Source organism: Notolepis coatsorum, assembly GCF_963971535.1.
Source record: "Notolepis coatsorum genome assembly, chromosome: 17".
In the NCBI taxonomy this organism is placed as follows: domain Eukaryota; kingdom Metazoa; phylum Chordata; class Actinopteri; order Aulopiformes; family Paralepididae; genus Notolepis; species Notolepis coatsorum.
In genome coordinates this window covers 111,694,254-111,715,306 of record NC_140181.1, presented here as the reverse complement: position 1 = coordinate 111,715,306, position 21,053 = coordinate 111,694,254, and the positions used below count along the sequence as shown (strand labels likewise).

General features: G+C 42.9%; 1 protein-coding gene across 1 annotated transcript in view; it reads right to left on the bottom strand.

Annotated features, from left to right (window-relative positions):
- Nucleotides 1-19,608, bottom strand: part of cdc73 (cell division cycle 73, Paf1/RNA polymerase II complex component, homolog) — a 102,232-nt gene extending 82,624 nt beyond the window's left edge. Inside the window, exons 1-7 of the mRNA XM_084334124.1 lie at nucleotides 19,472-19,608; nucleotides 15,707-15,812; nucleotides 15,192-15,261; nucleotides 14,310-14,378; nucleotides 11,257-11,306; nucleotides 8,201-8,289; nucleotides 1,725-1,938 (exon numbers count right to left, since the gene is read on the bottom strand). Of these exons, the coding sequence (XP_084190250.1) occupies nucleotides 1,725-1,938; nucleotides 8,201-8,289; nucleotides 11,257-11,306; nucleotides 14,310-14,378; nucleotides 15,192-15,261; nucleotides 15,707-15,812; nucleotides 19,472-19,602 (729 nt within the window). The 5' untranslated portion in view covers nucleotides 19,603-19,608. The remainder of the gene's footprint in view (nucleotides 1-1,724; nucleotides 1,939-8,200; nucleotides 8,290-11,256; nucleotides 11,307-14,309; nucleotides 14,379-15,191; nucleotides 15,262-15,706; nucleotides 15,813-19,471) is intronic.
- Nucleotides 19,609-21,053: the final 1,445 nt, after the last annotated feature.

Below are 21,053 nucleotides of genomic sequence, written 5' to 3'. Positions count from 1 at the left end.
TATGTATTCACAACATGAGCGGTGTTGTTTGAGGTCATTAATTGAGTTGTATTTTTTAAATGATATGGATGTTTAATAACCGTTTATCATAAAAATTCAGTGCCCCCGAAACACACAAAAAAGCCCCCGAAAATCAATTAAGGGGGGCAAAAAAAAAAACTTGAAAAAAAATGTTAATTTCTAACCCTGGTGGGAGCTCACACAAAATCGCAGTTGCCCCCCACTTTGGCTACCGAGAGTCATAGTTACTCCTGCCGTTTACCTGCGCTCTATTGCCCGCCTGTGGAGGTCAGGAAACCTTGACCTTTGACCCCCCCCCCCCCCCTCTCCCATTTGGCGTTAGATGTTATTTTAGCACACACACCACACTGACATTTTGGATTAGATATTATTTTAGATGTTTCTGTTCAAATAGAATCTTATGTCCAAACAAATGCATGCAGTTACATAGTCCAATTACCTATATGTAGAACTTTTTGGGCGGGGGGATTTCTGGCTGGTGAAAATGCAGAGTGGCACTAGCCCCAGCGGTGAGCCAAAAGGTTAACGTCCAGCCCCGTGTGTATGAACACTAAAGGGTTAACGTCCAGCCCCGTGTGTATGAACACTAAAGGGTTAACGTCCAGCCCTGTGTGTATGAACACTAAAGGGTTAACGTCCAGCCCCGTGTGTATGAACACTAAAGGTTAACGTCCAGCCCCGTGTGTATGAACACTAAAGGTTAACGTCCAGCCCCGTGTGTATGAACACTAAAGGTTAACGTCCAGCCCCGTGTGTATGAACACTAAAGGGTTAACGTCCAGCCCCGTGTGTATGAACACTAAAGGTTAACGTCCAGCCCCGTGTGTATGAACACTAAAGGTTAACGTCCAGCCCCGTGTGTATGAACACTAAAGGTTAACGTCCAGCCCCGTGTGTATGAACACTAAAGGTTAACGCCCAGCCCCGTGTGTATGAACACTAAAGGTTAACGTCCAGCCCCGTGTGTATGAACACTAAAGGTTAACGTCCAGCCCCGTGTGTATGAACACTAAAGGGTTAACGTCCAGCCCCGTGTGTATGAACACTAAAGGTTAACGTCCAGCCCCGTGTGTATGAACACTAAAGGTTAACGTCCAGCCCCGTGTGTATGAACACTAAAGGTTAACGTCCAGCCCCGTGTGTATGAACACTAAAGGTTAACGTCCAGCCCCGTGTGTATGAACACTAAAGGTTAACGTCCAGCCCCGTGTGTATGAACACTAAAGGTTAACGTCCAGCCCCGTGTGTATGAACACTAAAGGTTAACGTCCAGCCCCGTGTGTATGAACACTAAAGGTTAACGTCCAGCCCCGTGTGTATGAACACTAAAGGTTAACGTCCAGCCCCGTGTGTATGAACACTAAAGGTTAACGTCCAGCCCCGTGTGTATGAACACTAAAGGTTAACGTCCAGCCCCGTGTGTATGAACACTAAAGGTTAACGTCCAGCCCCGTGTGTATGAACACTAAAGGTTAACGTCCAGCCCCGTGTGTATGAACACTAAAGGGTTAACGTCCAGCCCCGTGTGTATGAACACTAAAGGTTAACGTCCAGCCCCGTGTGTATGAACACTAAAGGGACCGACTACATGACTGTCTCTATCCCACGACTCTCCAGGCTCCAGTGGGATTCAAGTTCTATTCTAGGCTTTGGAAATTCCAGCTTCACAGTTGTTACAAAACTCTTGTTAGTTGAACTCTGACCTTTCCGGAGCTCTGCAGGATGGTGGTCCTGGTCCTCCACACCCGCTCCCGGCTGACGATGTCCCGGGTGACGTCCACCTCCGCGTCCACGAAGCTGCGCTGCTTCAGGATGATGTCGTCGTCCAGGTCCGTCTTGATGGTGGAGCGCTTCTTGGCCATGATCTTGGCCTTGATGGCGGCGATCTTCTCCACGGACATGGCCTCCGACAGGGATCTGGGGGCGAGGAGGGCAGAGGTGGCATTAGGGAGGTGAGGGATGTTCTCACGGCCTCCGACAGGGATCTGGGGGCGAGGAGGGCAGAGGTGGCATTAGGGAGGTGAGGGATGTTCTCACGGCCTCCGACAGGGATCTGGGGGCGAGGAGGGCAGAGGTGGCATTAGGGAGGTGAGGGATGTTCTCACGGCCTCCGACAGGGATCTGGGGGCGAGGAGGGCAGAGGTGGCATTAGGGAGGTGAGGGATGTTCTCACGGCCTCCGACAGGGATCTGGGGGCGAGGAGGGCAGAGGTGGCATTAGGGAGGTGAGGGATGTTCTCACGGCCTCAGACAGGGATCTGGGGGCGAGGAGGGCAGAGGTGGCATTAGGGAGGTGAGGGATGTTCTCACGGCCTCCGACAGGGATCTGGGGGCGAGGAGGGCAGAGGTGGCATTAGGGAGGTGAGGGATGTTCTCACGGCCTCCGACAGGGATCTGGGGGCGAGGAGGGCAGAGGTGGCATTAGGGAGGTGAGGGATGTTCTCACGGCCTCCGACAGGGATCTGGGGGCGAGGAGGGCAGAGGTGGCATTAGGGAGGTGAGGGATGTTCTCACGGCCTCCGACAGGGATCTGGGGGCGAGGAGGGCAGAGGTGGCATTAGGGAGGTGAGGGATGTTCTCACGGCCTCCGACAGGGATCTGGGGGCGAGGAGGGCAGAGGTGGCATTAGGGAGGTGAGGGATGTTCTCACGGCCTCAGACAGGGATCTGGGGGCGAGGAGGGCAGAGGTGGCATTAGGGAGGTGAGGGATGTTCTCACGGCCTCAGACAGGGATCTGGGCGAGGAGGGCAGAGGTGGCATTAGGGAGGTGAGGGATGTTCTCACGGCCTCAGACAGGGATCTGGGCGAGGAGGAGGGCAGAGGTGGCATTAGGGATGGGACAGAATAGAGCTAGTAGGGATGGGACAGAATATTCGAAAATTCGAATAATTGTGTCCGTTATTAAGATCGATTTCATTTTTTTTTCAATCGAATATTCGTAAAAAAAATGTATTGCTAATTGATCAAAAAGATGCACATGATACTGTTTCTCTTTGTTTATCAAAGCCGGTTGATAGGCCAATGCAATGCTGTTATTATAGGCTACGATGGTGAATGGTGTTATTTAGATTTATTCTCGGTCAGCTGATAATTTTTTTTTCAAAAAATTTAATATAATAAAAAAAAAATCATGATCCAGTACTTGACCAAGATGTGGGAACCTCAACCAATCGTGATCCAGTACTTGAACAAGCTGTGGGAACCTCATCCAATCATGATCCAGTACTTGAACAAGCTGTGGGAACCTCAACCAATCGTGATCCAGTACTTGACCAAGCTGTGGGAACCTCATCCAATCATGATCCAGTACTTGACCAAGCTGTGGGAACCTCAACCAATCGTGATCCAGTACTTGAACAAGCTGTGGGAACCTCAACCAATCGTGATCCAGTACTTGACCAAGCTGTGGGAACCTCAACCAATCGTGATCCAGTACTTGACCAAGCTGTGGGAACCTCAACCAATCGTGATCCAGTACTTGAACAAGCTGTGGGAACCTCAACCAATCGTGATCCAGTACTTGAACAAGCTGTGGGAACCTCAACCAATCGTGATCCAGTACTTGAACAAGCTGTGGGAACCTCAACCAATCGTGATCCAGTACTTGAACAGCTGTTTACAACGACCAGGACGCGTCTATTCGAATACCAACCGGTTCATGCTTCCGCGTTCGCGTTTTGCGCTCTGATTGGCCACTGATGTTTCTGGTCGCACCAATCGTGTGACGGCAAGTTCTTTCGCCGGTTAAAGGAAAACTCCAACATTTTGGGAAATTAGCTTATTTAACATCTTCCCTGGAGTTAGACAAGAAGATACATACCTTTTTTGTCTCTGTGCGTGCATTTAGCTTAGGGAACAGTCGCTCTGTTAGCGTAGCTTAGCTTCATCACTGGAAGTGGGGGAGGGTTTGAGCCTGACGTTCCCTACAGTGCCCTACAGTCACGAAATACACTCCAAATACAACTCCAAAACGTTCCTGTAAACATGTTGTGACCTGTGTATTTACCACGTGGAGATATTAAAAATAATTGAATTCGACAATTATGTTTTCTAAGCAGATATACTCTGAACTATTTTTTGCCGAACGACTCCTCTCTGAGCGCAGTCAGTGATTTCTATGTGAAGCCGTGTTTGTTTACATTCTCATTCATTCAAAGGATCCGAACCGATTGAAGTTTATGGATACCATGACTTAAAATCCTCTTACCTTGACGATTAAAAGCCTCCCCAATTTAGAAAACAGTAATCCAATGGCTGGTATTGATATACTACTAACTACTGCACGCTAACGGAGCTAACCGGACACTCAAGCAGATAACGAGAGCAATGACTTCCTTTCTGGGGGGTTTCAAAATAAAAGAGCGACGTCTATAGCAGCGGTATACGTTTACTTTAGGTTAGTTGTAACGTTAGTTTAGGTTCGTGTTAACGTTAGATAATGTACAAAATAAACGTATTCCGCTGCTATAGACGTCGCTCTTTTATTTTGAAACCCCCCAGAAAGGAAGTCATTGCTCTCGTTATCTGCTTGAGTGTCCGGTTAGCTCCGTTAGCGTGCAGTAGTTAGTATATCAATACCAGCCATTGGATTACTGTTTTCTAAATTGGGGAGGCTTTTAATCGTCAAGGTAAGAGGATTTTAAGTCATGGTATCCATAAACTTCAATCGGTTCGGATCCTTTGAATGAATGAGAATGTAAACAAACACGACTTCACGTAGAAATCACTGACTGCGCTCAGAGAGGAGTCGTTCGGCAAAAAATAGTTCAGAGTATATCTGCTTAGAAAACATAATTGTCGAATTCAATTATTTTTAATTTCTCCACGTGGTAAATACATAGGTCACAACATGTTTACAGGAACGTTTTGGAGTTGTATTTGGAGTGTATTTCGTGACTGTAGGGCACTGTAGGGAACGTCAGGCTCAAACCCTCCCCCACTTCCAGTGATGAAGCTAAGCTACGCTAACAGAGCGACTGTTCCCTAAGCTAAATGCACGCACAGAGACAAAAAAGGTATGCATCTTCTTGTCTAACTCCAGGGAAGATGTTAAATAAGCTAATTTCCCAAAATGTTGGAGTTTTCCTTTAAGCTTAGGCACTCTTTCGAAGTTGGTTAAGGTTAGAGTTTGTCTTAGAGCAGGGCGATAGAACACCAGCCCTGATTCCAAACTCTAACCTTAACCAACTTCGAAAGAGTCGCCTACGCTTAACCAGTGATAAATCGCAAAACGCGAACGCGGAAGCATGAACCGGTTGGTATTCGAATAGACGCGACCAGGACCCACCCACGCCGGGTTTCCCACCCTCCAACACCGCCAATTGTGTTAGTGTGGACGGTCGGCCAAGCCGGAGGCACCACAGCTGGATTCGATCCCACTGTCTCTGTGGTGGTAGACGGACGCTTAGTCCGCTGCACCACCCGGCCGACCCTTTAAATGCCGTTTTTTATAGAAAAGAAAATCGGATCCAATATTTATGGCTTAAAATCAATTTCCGACAATTAGTTACACTTTAGATAATTATATTTCTTGATTCAGAACTATTTTATCGTGGATGAACAAAACTTTCAATGTGAATGGTTGATTTGAATTTCAAGTTTTTTTTTAAACACCTTGTAAAAATGTTTGCAGTTTAAGGAATTCCAGGCCTTTAACACTTTCTGTGCCGTTCACGTAGTCCTACGTTTCTGTGGCCCGACCGTTGAGTGCCGGAAAACAGAGTGCCGTATAGATGAAAACTATTTCTGTTTTTTGCACGTTGACCGGAAGAAACACACTGACAATCGACAGCGTTATTAGATCCATAGCTATAATATAAAATATAGGTTTAGCTCTACAAACAAGGTGAGCGCTTACATGGGGTTAATGGGTGGCAAGGCCTATGCACTTCCCGGAAGGGGCGTGGCACCCAATGTGTTAAAGCAAAAATCAAGCACTTTAAGCACTTCAAGGACCTTGTGCGAACCCTGGCATTGATATGTGTGAATAGTTTTGGTGCACAAGCCTTGCACCTGATCTGGTCCATTAGGGTTAGGGTTAGCATCACCTGATCTGGTCTGTTAGGGTCAGGAAGCATCACCTGATCTGGTCTGTTAGGGTCAGGAAGCATCACCTGATCTGGTCTGTTAGGGTCAGGAAGCATCACCTGATCTGGTCTGTTAGTGTCAGGAAGCATCACCTGGGCCCCGTTCCATGTACCGGGATAACCGAGTTAGCCGGATAACTTTATCAGGCTAACTGTGTTAGCCTGACTTTCCGATTTCATGTACCTGGATTTCCCAAATCACCATGACAACATATCCAAAAGTTTGAGCCTGCTCGAAAGCAGAGTTCAAGTTCAAGTTAGCCTGAACTATCGCCACGCCCCCGCAAAGAAGTGACAGCCCGTTTCCTGAAACTATTCCCACAGTCTACGATCTGCATTATACCATTCTGAATTACGTTTTTGTGCTCCATTCTTCCAGAGGGGGCTTTTGAAATGTAAAATAGACCCAAAATGCTGATATTAAATTCACTTTGTCCTAAATAATGCACGTTATATATACCGTGGCGACGGTGGCGCTCGCTCGTGCGATGTACACATGATGTGGTTATTTTAATTGTAACTGGGATTAAGATGTCTGATGAGATGCGCTGTTTGACGGATTTGAGAAATTGAATGAGCCGTTGACGTCACATTAATGAATGAGGATGAAGAGATAAACTTCATTCAAGACAACGGATATTCTAAACACGGGTCTCTCGTTCATTAATGTATAAACAATGAATTTATCCCATCTGGCCCAGTGGCCCAGCGGTAGTGCTCATCCCTGCCAGTTCAGCGACGTGTTTCCAATATGATTTTTTTGAATATAATATTAATGATTATACGCCAAAGTAGCCTGGTTTTAAGTTAAAATATTATAAATCTACATGCATTGAGGATGTCATTCTTTATATAGCTCTCAACGTGCACCAAATTGAATTATTCCTATATTGCAAAAAGAAGGAAAAGACTAGGGCCTTGAACCCCGGTCGTCCGTGTGAAAGTCAAAAGAAGAACCCGTTACACCACAGAGAAGATAAGTAAAAGATTGACTATACATCAATCAATGGGTAAGAGAGCCGTATCGTAATTCTGTATAACAGTTAACTAATAATTTTCGCTAGCAAGATCTCATTTGATTATTCAATCCAGCAGGCAAGTTTAAAGAAATATAATCTGATTGATTGAGGTAATGAGGGACTTAGAATTAGCCTATAGATAACGCATTTAACTTGTCGGCGAGGCGATTGAGCCTATTGCAATCTGTCAATAAAGTCTTAAATCAATTAATCAATCAATGCCGTTGAGAATCAGGGTCTCTGCCATCGATACGTGCTGGCTTTCCACCTAAAACGGGAGCGCGCATCTAGCCTGACTTGAGCCTGACTCTCAAGTCTGGCTTGAGTTAACGAGACTGAATCCTCCTTTGTGAAACAGGAAAATCCCGGCTTTGAACATCGGGTTAACTGAAGCTGGATAATGGACATGTTGATCGACTTAGTTGAACCACGTACATGGAACGGGGCCCAGATCTGGTCTGTTAGTGTCAGGAAGCATCACCTGATCTGGTCTGTTAGGGTCAGGAAGCATCACCTGATCTGGTCTGTTAGGGTCAGGAAGCATCACCTGATCTGGTCTGTTAGTGTCAGGAAGCATCACCTGATCTGGTCTGTTAGGGTCAGGAAGCATCACCTGATCTGGTCTGTTAGTGTCAGGAAGCATCACCTGATCTGGTCTGTTAGTGTCAGGAAGCATCACCTGATCTGGTCTGTTAGTGTCAGGAAGCATCACCTGATCTGGTCTGTTAGGGTCAGGAAGCATCACCTGATCTGGTCTGTTAGGGTCAGGAAGCATCACCTGATCTGGTCTGTTAGGGTCAGGAAGCATCACCTGATCTGGTCTGTTAGGGTCAGGAAGCATCACCTGATCTGGTCTGTTAGGGTCAGGAAGCATCACCTGATCTGGTCTGTTAGGGTCAGGAAGCATCACCTGATCTGGTCTGTTAGGGTCAGGAAGCATCACCTGATCTGGTCTGTTAGTGTCAGGAAGCATCACCTGATCTGGTCTGTTAGGGTCAGGAAGCATCACCTGATCTGGTCTGTTAGTGTCAGGAAGCATCACCTGATCTGGTCTGTTAGTGTCAGGAAGCATCACCTGATCTGGTCCGTCTGCACGCTGCCTTCCTTGTGTCCTTCCAGACGGGCGGCCAGGCGCTCCTTGTCCAGACGCACTCGTTCCTCATCCTATACAACAGGGGTCGTTTTAACAAACCAAAAAGAAAAGGGGAGGAAATGCACACATGTGCTGGTGAGGTGCTGGACTACTAGGGACGGGGACCGAATCCGGTACTTTTAAGGGGATCGACCGAATCACGCCGGTGCCACATTTCGGTACTGTAAAAAAAATTATAAAAAGTTCACGCGCACAATACACGCTTACCTAGGATTTTACTTGATTCAACAACAACAAAGCAGTCGGGGCGATGGCAAGCCGAAAACGATCGCAAGTGTGGTTACAATTAACAAAGCTAGATGCAGACAACGCTCGCTGCAATATTATATATTATATTAACAAATTGTTCTAAATAATAATAATAAATCATTTGAAGTTTAGACAATTTTCTTTTTTACAACCGAGGTAGGTAGGTTAAATGTTTTAGACTAAAGTACCGAAAAAAAGGGTCCGGTTGGGTACCAGTATCGATTCACAGGTACCGGTATCGGTTTAAATGTGAACGGAACGGTACCCAACCCTATGGACTACAGGGCTCAATCAAACTTTAAAAAAATGTGTGCCGTCAGGCGATTAAAAAAAATGTATCCAATTAATTACAGGATTTGTAATTAATGAATCGCATTTTAATCGGATAACCATTTTATGCCTGATATTCTATAATCATATTTCAAATGGCATGTGTCCGGGTGGCAGAATTCAGTACTGTATCTACAAAACCTTCTGTTTAATCCTCTTCCATCTATTAATTTGCTTAGATTTTTCAGGTCTGGTCAATTTGAGCATAGTGTTATTCACAGTCAAAGATAAAAAATTTTTATTGATATTCTCATTTGGTTCATTACAATGTACTCAAGCCTAGTAACAGACACAGTACTTCTGACACTGGGAATACATTCCCTGAGATCCATAGATGTCCCTAGAATCAGATACCAAGAACATGGACAATATAAAAAAAAAGTCTGTAAATGTGTATTCTACGTTTTTTTTTTGATCCACTTTTTATCCCATTTTCTATATTTTCTCCCATCCCAATTTCGTATCATCCAATTCAACCCTCCCCTGTCACGAACGCTGTTTCTTGCCTCCCACAAGCCGGCTGCAATGTGGACTAAGTCATACATAGCACGAGTCCCCTCCGGTACTTGAGGTAACAGCAGTCGCATCTTTTCACCTGCGCAGCTCGATCTCTCAGTGGCGAGGAGTAACGTGTGGGAGGCTCACGCTGCCCCCGACACTTCCTGATTCTACTGCGCAGGCGCACCAACCGACCTGTAGGAGTCGCTGTCCACAACGCCCGATCCCCACCCTTCAGTTTCCCTCCCCTTAATACGGCCAATGTGTATTACTGTGGACGACCAGCTAAACTGAAAGCAATGTGGAGCGCTGGGCTCGAACAGGCGATCCCAGCGTCTCCGCATTCGTGGCGAGCGCCTTGCCCACTACGCCACATAGCCGCCTGTATTCTACGTTCTTATGGAATGAATGAGATAAAAAAAATTTAAAATTTTTTTTTTTTTTTTTGTAATACATTTTGAGTTCATTTTCATAACGCGATAAACTGACGGCACTAAAAAAAATACTTGCCGCACACGCATAGTTCCATCATGTTCCAAGATGTCTTGATGGACTATGGGGTGTGGGACTGCCACCGGTCTATACGCCACTCACTCAGTCATGGACCTTCTTTGAGGGATATTTTTAGAACACATGCGCAGATCATGTAGACGTTTCTAGCGACGGCATTCTCGGCATTTCTCCCGAAATTATCCTCAAACACCATTATTCCACTTTCAATTGCCAGATATTAACAAGACAAAAGCTGTGCCCAGCTGCTAAAAAGCACTGTAGAGCAAGTTGATTTCCTGCTAACATGCGTACCTTTGTGTATTTCCTCGGTTCTCCGACTTGACGGGCCATGACATTACATTGCAAGTGAACAGTAGCTTAGGTCATGCTAATAACCTTGGTTCTCTGAAGACCGTGTGCAATTCCAAATGTCTTTATTCAGATAAATATCGATATTTTTATTATTATTGAAACAACAAATGTATGTTTATTTTGCAGCAATTCTTTGTTGTTCCCACCATCTTTAGTGTTACAGATTTCCCCGTTGTCATTTTGGAGAAGGAGTGCACTGCATATTGAACGCACAGTGCAGAGTTGCAATTCAACTGAATTTACATGAAATGGGGATGTTTTAACTCAAACATGCCACAAGACCTAGTATTTTAGATATATCTATATATATATATATATATTCTGCACGGTGATTGATTGAAAACTTTATTAACAGATTGCAGAATGGGTACAATACAGTACGGCTCAATACACACAATTGTTAAGGGGATGCAGACCAGAGAAAGACTTTCGTCTTGTTTACATCAGGGTCCCCCATTTTCAATTCATAATTAATTTTAAGTAAGGGTGCAACTTGCTCCGTGCAATCCATTCTTTGTGGATCTAGCCCCTAGTATTTTAGTATAGTCTAAAGTATTAAAAAAGAAAATTAAAACGCCAGTTATAGATATCACGCAGTTATCGATAAGTGGTCTCAGCCTTAAAGATTATTATATTATGGAGCCATTGTTAAGCCAACCGTCTATACAGCTAGCGTCGGCTGCCTCTCAACACAGTGGAACTGCTAAATGCTTGCAGGGCGGAAGGGGGTCACCTTGAAATGATTAATGAATGCTTTAAATACCAACGCATGGTGGGGACGATATATGGCCCGCTAGTGTTAGCTAGCAAGTGGAATCAAACAACGTTCAAATTCCACAACTGGCTGTGCCTAGTACATATAAAACGTTAGTCACCATGGGTCTGGGCGGTTTCGTGCTCGTTCAATAAATAATCATTACTATTTTTAAGTTTAACAAACCAGACAGAAGCCTAAGCAATATCACTGACAAATGATCATTAAAACATGCTTCTAATGGGTGTGGAATGTTGCAGGTCAAATGTGTCAATATATTTACCTCGATTCTTGGCTTCTTGGCTTCAGACGCCTCGTCAGCTGCTCGCTTGACTGAGAACAGAAGGTTATCATTTCCTTTTGAGGAAAAACTGCACAAACTCTTAAACCAGGTGTGTGAGAAAAATAAATATTACCAACTGAACAAAGGAGAAGCCTTGCAAACATGTTATACACACATACTTAAACACAAACATGTTATACACACATACTTAAACACAAACATGTTATACACACATACTTAAACACAAACATGTTATACACACATACTTAAACACAAACATGTTATACACACATACTTAAACACAAACATGTTATACACACATACTTAAACACAAACATGTTATACACACATACTTAAACACAAACATGTTATACACACATACTTAAACACAAACATGTTATACACACATACTTAAACACAAACATGTTATACACACATACTTAAACACAAACATGTTATACACACATACTTAAACACAAACATGTTATACACACATACTTGAACACAAACATGTTATACACACACTTGAACACAAACATGTTATACACACATACTTAAACACAAACATGTTATACACACATACTTAAACACAAACATGTTATACACACATACTTAAACACAAACATGTTATACACACATACTTAAACACAAACATGTTATACACACATACTTAAACACAAACATGTTATACACACATACTTAAACACAAACATGTTATACACACATACTTAAACACAAACATGTTATACACACATACTTAAACACAAACATGTTATACACACATACTTAAACACAAACATGTTATACACACATACTTAAACACAAACATGTTATACACACATACTTAAACACAAACATGTTATACACACATACTTAAACACAAACATGTTATACACACATACTTAAACACAAACATGTTATACACACATACTTAAACACAAACATGTTATACACACATACTTAAACACAAACATGTTATACACACATACTTAAACACAAACATGTTATACACATACTTAAACACAAACATGTTATACACACATACTTAAACACAAACATGTTATACACACATACTTAAACACAAACATGTTATACACACATACTTAAACACAAACATGTTATACACACACTTAAACACAAACATGTTATACACACATACTTAAACACAAACATGTTATACACACACTTGAACACAAACATGTTATACACACACACACATACTTAAACACAAACATGTTATACACACATACATTACTTAAACACAAACATGTTATAACAGACCACGTGTTGAACAGGGGGACAATAGTATAGTATAGCTCCGCATCCGCGGAGCTAATGATGGAGCATCGCCGTCGGTTGCGTGATAGTAAAGGGCTAACCTTCTGTATTGTCACCGTGAAAGGGTTAACCGGCTGTCGTGTGGCAGTGAAAGGGTTAAAGTGGCACGAAAGATGTGCCAGTGGTGTTGTAATGGATGCATAACCGTTAGCTTACCGACAGTCCTCTGGTCTCCTGGAGGTCTCAGTGAGCAGCTTACTGACAGTCCTCTGGTCTCCTGGAGGTCTCAGTGAGCAGCTTACTGACAGTCCTCTGGTCTCCTGTCTGGAGGTCTCAGTGAGCAGCTTACTGACAGTCCTCTGGTCTCCTGGAGGTCTCAGTGAGCAGCTTACTGACAGTCCTCTGGTCTCCTGTCTGGAGGTCTCAGTGAGCAGCTTACTGACAGTCCTCTGGTCTCCTGGAGGTCTCAGTGAGCAGCTTACCGACAGTCCTCTGGTCTCCTGGAGGTCTCAGTGAGCAGCTTACTGACAGTCCTCTGGTCTCCTGGAGGTCTCAGTGAGCAGCTTACTGACAGTCCTCTGGTCTCCTGGAGGTCTCAGTGAGCAGCTTACTGACAGTCCTCTGGTCTCCTGGAGGTCTCAGTGAGCAGCTTACTGACAGTCCTCTGGTCTCCTGGAGGTCTCAGTGAGCAGCTTACTGACAGTCCTCTGGTCTCCTGTCTGGAGGTCTCAGTGAGCAGCTTACTGACAGTCCTCTGGTCTCCTGCCTGGAGGTCTCAGTGAGCAGCTTACTGACAGTCCTCTGGTCTCCTGGAGGTCTCAGTGAGCAGCTTACTGACAGTCCTCTGGTCTCCTGGAGGTCTCAGTGAGCAGCTTACTGACAGTCCTCTGGTCTCCTGGAGGTCTCAGTGAGCAGCTTACTGACAGTCCTCTGGTCTCCTGTCTGGAGGTCTCAGTGAGCAGCTTACTGACAGTCCTCTGGTCTCCTGTCTGGAGGTCTCAGTGAGCAGCTTACTGACAGTCCTCTGGTCTCCTGGAGGTCTCAGTGAGCAGCTTACTGACAGTCCTCTGGTCTCCTGGAGGTCTCAGTGAGCAGCTTACTGACAGTCCTCTGGTCTCCTGGAGGTCTCAGTGAGCAGCTTACTGACAGTCCTCTGGTCTCCTGGAGGTCTCAGTGAGCAGCTTACTGACAGTCCTCTGGTCTCCTGGAGGTCTCAGTGAGCAGCTTACTGACAGTCCTCTGGTCTCCTGGAGGTCTGAGGGGGCAGCTTACTGACAGTCCTCTGGTCTTCTAGCCCCAGTGCAACACAATGTACTACCGTACGCACTCAGGGACTAGTTCCAAGACATCATGTCGGTCTGAAACATAACACTGGTTTCTGTTGTTTGACTGGACGGTTAAAACTCGCCATGTTGTGGATTAAATCTTTCGTTTAGTTTCGAGACCCTGTTTGCTGCCCATCTGAAGGGTCCTGGTTAGGGTTAGGACCCTGTTTGCTGCCCATCTGAAGGGTCCTGGTTAGGGTTAGGACCCCGTTTGCTGCCCATCTGAAGGGCCCTGGTTCACTGGAAACCCCGGCCAGACATCTTCGACCACGGGAGTCCGCAAGTAAGCTACTGGTTACGCATCAATAACACAATTGGCAAGTATTTGATACCACTTAATGTCCAGAAATCTATACCATCCCCTTAATATCTGCTTTAAATTAACAACGCTGAAGATTAAATGTCAGCCGAGTTACGAAGAGTTTGGCTAGATCAACCTTTAGAACGTACCTTGCGTTGGCCGTTGCAAACCGATTTCTATAGGAGCACTTCTGTCGATACTCGTAGAATTAGAAGTAGCTGAAATGGAAAGAAAAGGAAATTAATTGCAATAAAAGTTCAGTCACCAATTAACCACTAAATTAAGTAGATTGCACGAGTAATTACAATTCTATAAAAGAGTGCCGTCAATAGATTAATTTTTTTTTACTAATTAATCTAGATTAAAAATAGCATTTTTCTACTTAAGACCGAAGCTTGTAACAGATATTTACTTGAGTAAAATCATGGAATTAATGTAAAATCAACACAAAGAAAGTATATTTAGATTCAAAGACTATTTTAATAGCTTTCTTTGAATACGGTTTCTCTCCTGTGAAATACAAATGTTCAACAAAATCATCAACATCGACTCAGCTAACAACCTCTTTCTTATATCCGCGGCGCTAAGATTGAAGATGTTTCACTCCATAGATGAATCTAGATTAATTTATTTTAATGCTTTAAATAATTTAAATTAATCTCCAAAGTTAAAGCATTAATTTTGACAGGCCTAACAAAAGAAACCAGTCAACAATGATATAGTACGTTAACTCCATAAATATGCAGTATATATAGTAGGGCTGACCCGAATGCCTCCAAGTTTCAATCGATGCCATGATAATCAAATTCGAAAAAGTTTGAATGCTTCGCATTTTCTTCTTAAGCACTCCAAAAATACCCTACATCAGCACAAATAACTTACAGAAATAATAATGCAACATTCATTTTGGAAGGTTCTCTATTGCGGTAATATTATGACAGCATTTCTCTCTCTCTCAAGGTCCAACCAATAACATGTAATAAAAAACCATCAACACGGATACTGTTGATGAATTTAAAAAGGTTACTTACAACTTTCGCCATTGAGATACGAGAGTAAGCCCTTTCGATCAGGTCTTCTGACGACCGGAATGTTCTCCGTCTGCAGGGAAACACAAAAGGAACATCAATTATCATTATATTCTGTGAGATGGATGCAGGTTCCCACAGACATTGCAAAAGTATTTTTCCAAGCACTAATTTTCACTTTTAAAGAGCATTTAAAAAGGATACAATTCACTTTTAAATGCGTTATTTTATAGAAAAATAATCAGATCCAATATTTATGGCTTAAAACCAATTTCCCACAATTAGTTACACTTTGAATAAAAAAATCAATTTGATTTGAATTTTCATTGACTTTTTAAGCACCTTGTTAAAAGAATTGGCTGTTTAAGGAATTCCAGGCCTTGGCTTTTTTTGGTTAAAAAAAATCTAAGCACTTTAAGCACTTCAAGGACCTCGTGCGAACCCTGTGGGTGGAGTCATTTAGTGACATTGAAACGGTATCATGATAATAATACTGATCAATTACTGAAGTCACTTACCGCAGCCCGTCGCACGTACGACGGATGGGGGAGATGCACGTTGTTGAGCAGGAACAGGATGGAGTCCAGGGTGTAATACTCCTTGGGCTGGCCCTCCTTTCCAGTTCTGGAGGAAGAAACAGCCTGTATTTAACCTGAGGCCCTCCTCGAGGTCAGAGGTCAGAGGAAGACACAGCCTGTATTTAACCTGAGGCCCTCCTCGAGGTCAGAGGTCAGAGGAAGACACAGCCTGTATTTAACCTGAGGCCCTCCTCGAGGTCAGAGGTCAGAGGAAGACACAGCCTGTATTTAACCTGAGGCCCTCCTCGAGGTCAGAGGTCAGAGGAAGACACAGCCTGTATTTAACCTGAGGCCCTCCTCGAGGTCAGAGGTCAGAGGAAGACACAGCCTGTATTTAACTGAGACCGTCCTCGAGGTCAGAGGTCAGAGGAAGACACAGCCTGTATTTAACCTGAGGCCCTCCTCGAGGTCAGAGGTCAGAGGAAGACACAGCCTGTATTTAACTGAGACCGTCCTCGAGGTCAGAGGTCAGAGGAAGACACAGCCTGTATTTAACCTGAGGCCCTCCTCGAGGTCAGAGGTCAGAGGAAAAGCACAATGACAGGCTCTTTTAACACCAATAGGGAACAACTTTCTAAAAATGTTAACGTAAAAATAGTTTTTCTTCTCTAGAAACAAATGGTGCTTTTCTCCCGGCAGTAGGGAGACCACCGCGGTACAACCGACAATGTCCGTCTGTATTTGATTATGTTGACCAGGGTTAGAAATTTACTTTTTTTTTTCAAGGGCTTTTTTTGCCCCCCTTAATTGATTTTCGGGGGCTTTTTTTGTATTTCGGGGGCACTGCATTTTTATGATAAACGGTAGGTGTGGGACGGTTCACAAAATGGACGGTTCGGTTCGTATCACGGTTTTGGGGTCACGGTTTTCGGTTCGGTTCGATATACATTAATTTTTATAAAAAAAATAAAATAACACTCAAATCTAAACATGCTTCTCATTTCTTCTCGTTCACATATAAAAAAGGTTTACAGTGTTACAGTGTTTACAGCCTTAAATAATGTTTGGCACACAAAGACCAAACTGACTGAAAAATATAGGCTACATTTGTCAAAGTATTAACTTAATGCAAACAAACAATATGCTCAGCCAGCACTAGACTTTCCTTTCTTTAATATAAACACAAAAAAACAATGTCAACCATGTTTAAATTCCCTGATTGTCAGTTCTTAATGGAAAGATTCGTTTTCTGCTTGAAATTATTATGTATCTGTCTACATTTATTTAGACTAACATTATTTAAATATTGAGTGCAACTGTGGTGGATTACGTAATTCGTTGAGTTGGAATTATCTATGGGTTGGCGCCGGGTCCCCACGGACATTTTAGTGTGTGGCACCTTCAGCTCCGGTAACGTTAGGAGGAGTTCATAACATCAACAAGCAGCACGAAAACAGCAATAGTCCCGGTTGGAGTTAGTAAAACACAGTTGTATGTTAGCCTTCTTGGATGTTGAATAAACGCCTATCATTGTCTTTAAACACCCCGCCTCTCAGACTCCCATTTCCTCCTCTGCTAGGCTGCTAGCTAGTAGCACTAGCTACGGTAACATTTCGTTGACTATTAGCTGGGGCTAGTGCTACCATAGTTCAACATGCGTTGTGTAGTACAAACTGCTAACGCTATGGCAAGATGTGTGTAGGCCTATGTAATGTTAATGGCTATGTTTTTAAAGTCGTAATGAAGATTGATTTATATTGTGCTTGCCATTTACACAAACTGACTAGCACCTGGCTGCAGTGCTAGTGCTGCTGCTGCCTGCAGCCAGTGCCCCCCTCTCCCGGCTCCGCCAAATGAAGTTTTTTTTATTTGCGCGTCATCTGAACCGTACGACACACAGACGCTCCATTACCGGATAAATATATATATATAATTGTAAACTGTCGGGGGCATTTTGTGCCCCCCTTAACTGATTTTCGAGGGCATTTTGTCGATTTTCAAGGGCATTATGCCCCAATCCCCCGTTAATTTCGAACCCTGATGTTGACACTCTTTCACATGCCTCTCCCTGCGCCGCCTTAAGACCCCTTGATGCCGTGTTACGGTATCATCACGCACTGCGTTAACCCCTTGATGCTGTGTTACGGTATCGTCACGCACTGCGTTAACCCCTTGATGCCGTGTTACGGTATCGTCACGCACTGCGTTAACCCCTTGATGCGGTGTTACGGTATCATCACGCACTGCGTTTTAATCACTGGAGACGCATCTCTTACTCGTCATTGTATTTGATATGAAAAAGTGGCATGGCCTTCTAAGATGATTGATTGAAAACTTTATTTAACAGATTGCAGAATGGGTACAATACAGTACGGCTCAATACACACAATTGTTATGGGGATGCAGACCAGAGAGAGACTTTCGTCTTGTTTACATCGGGGTCCCCCATTTTCAATTCATCATGTGTTGAATTGTATTCATCTATACATTATCAGCTTATGAAACGTCCCTATGATGATCTCTGCTCTTTCATTGCTTTTAAACTCAGCACATGTGCTACTAGGTCACAGTTTAATTGGCTTTAGATAGACAACATGTAAAAACTGTGCTTGGCAAAACTGGTTTTAAATATTAAGCACAGACTGTACACAAATGCAATGGATTACAGAAAATGTAAGTTTATAAAGTTATAAGTATAACATTCCATTACGTTAGAATATTTAAAAGTTTTGAACTCTGATGTTTTTAGATGTTAATTGTACTTGTGTTAATGTTGGCATTTTTGTTGGAACTGTACTTGTTTGTCCAACGTGTTTACGTCTAGTGTAAACAGGTCGTGTTAGCTGTACACACACAAGGGACAAAAAGTTTGACTCTTAAAACAAGTAGGCAAATTACTTCTACGCTATATCGCGTAAGTCTACATATTATGGAAATATTGTATAATATCATCACACAAACATGCAAAGAAGCAGCGGGACTCTGGACAATATAAGAGTACTTCTTCTTCCTATAACATTAATAAGCTAGTGTCATATCGCTGGCTAGATTATATCGCAATGAAATAACGGAACTTTATCTTACAGACAAGAATAGTATTACTCTAATACAGGTTTATAGCAGAGCACAGCGACAAGATATCTAAGTATGCATTTGGTTATGTGGGCGGGTGGTTATGTATTATTATGTACGCAGTATACAGTATATGCATGTATGTACTGTGTGTATGTATGTTTGTATTAACACGTATATTTTGAATGTATTCTGGTATTTTATAACATGTATATTTTTGTATGTTTTGATTTTACAAAACAGGGGAAGTTCCCGATAAGCCTCTATAGGCTTCTAACTTCTCCTTCACAATATGGTTATAACTTATTATTATGTATTGTTTTTACTTTTGTTTAACTGTGTTAATAAATAAATACAAAATACTCTAATACAGGTTTATAGCAGAGCACAGCGACAAGTTACTTTGTACAACAACACCCACAGCAGGACCCTGATGTAAACAAGACGAAAGTCTTTCTCTGGTCTGCATCCCCTTAACAATTGTGTGTATTGAGCCGTACTGTATTGTACCCATTCTGCTATCTGTTAAATAAAGTTTTCAATCAATCAATCAATCAAGGAGTTAGTTAGCATCGAGCTAGCGTTAGCTCCAGCTAGCTAGCCTGCCCTGCAGCAGGTAACTTAGAGATTAGCTCGAGCAGCAGGCCTCTATATATATATCTGTGTTTATCGATACAGCATATAGTCACATACCCCCAGATGATGTAGTTGGTCTTGACATTTTTGGGCCAGGAGAACTCGCCGAATATAACTTCATCTCCTTTAGCGACGATTTCTTTTTTCTGTATGTTGTACTGACGGAGAACACTTAGCACGTCCGCCATCTTCCCTGCTCTCCATGTAGTGTGTGATGATGACGCCGTGTGATGACGTCATCTTCATGTAGTGCGTGATGACGTCATCTTCCCTGGTCTTCATGGAGTGTGATGAAGGACCCCGGTTGCCTGTAGCTGGCTAGATATATACATAGATATCTATATATCTATGGATATATATGCGTCTCTACAATTCGTAGCCGCATTTCTGCAGACCCCTCTCTGATTGGTTGAACTCCATTTCTGCAGACCCCTCCCATTTCTGCAGACCCCTCTCTGATTGGTTGAGCGAAGCCTCTCTCTGAATGAATGAATGAATGAATGAAAACTTTATTTAACAGATTGCAGAATGGGTACAATACAGTACGGCTCAATACATACAATTGTTAAGGGGATGCAGACCTGAGAAAGACGTTTGTCTTGTTTCCATCAGGGTCCCCCATTTTCAATTCATATAGACATTTATGACATACATAACATACATGACATTTATGGCATAGGGACATATAGGTATTTAGTACTGATTGGTTGAGCGAAGCCCCTTTTAAGGTACGCTCTTGGTTTGAGCAAAGCCCCTCAGGTACGTGTTGTAAGGTTATCGCGGTGCTCGCGCCAAAAAAAGAAATCGCGCCAAAAAAATAAAAAAGATGCCGCACATTAATATGGCAGCAAATCTTAAAATACGCGTCAGCAATGATGAGCGTTTTCCCTGTACTCCGCCATGTGAATCTAATCTGGATGCGTACCCTGAACTTGTGGTTAGGGTGACCAGATGCAAAAAGTCCAAAAGTGGGACAACAGTAAGATTTTGGTGGGACAAAGTGGGACAACAGTACGATTTTGGTGGGACAAAGTGGGACAACAGTACGATTTTGGTGGGACAAAGTGGGACAACAGTACGATTTTGGTGGGACAAAGTGGGACAGATAGATTATGTAAATTTCTTTATTAGAATAACTGCCATGGTCTTCACTGAATAGATTTAAATCAAAGGTTAAAGGTTAAATCAAAATAAATACAAATTAAATACCACCTAACATCTGTTTTAAATATTCAAACGTCATCACTTGACAGGAATGTCTTGTGTTTGATATTCCCTGTTAACACAGAACTAGGGAAAACAGTGTAGTATAATACAAAAATAATAATACTAATAAATTGTGTTTCTATATTAGAATAACTGCCATGGTCTTCACCGAATAGATTTAAATCAAAGGTTAAAGGTTACCACAGTCGGCTGACCTGTATGAATGGGAGTGTTGTACTGTGTGATAGACACTTGTTATCTCAGCTGCAGTGACCTTGTCCGTCTGGCTATCATTGTTTGGTTTAAAAAGAAACGTATCTGTTGTGAAGGGCCAGATTAAACCGAATATATATATTTATTTATATATATATATTTAATTGTATTTGTATATTCTCTAATATTCCCTGATATCCCTTGTATATTCCTTGTACAA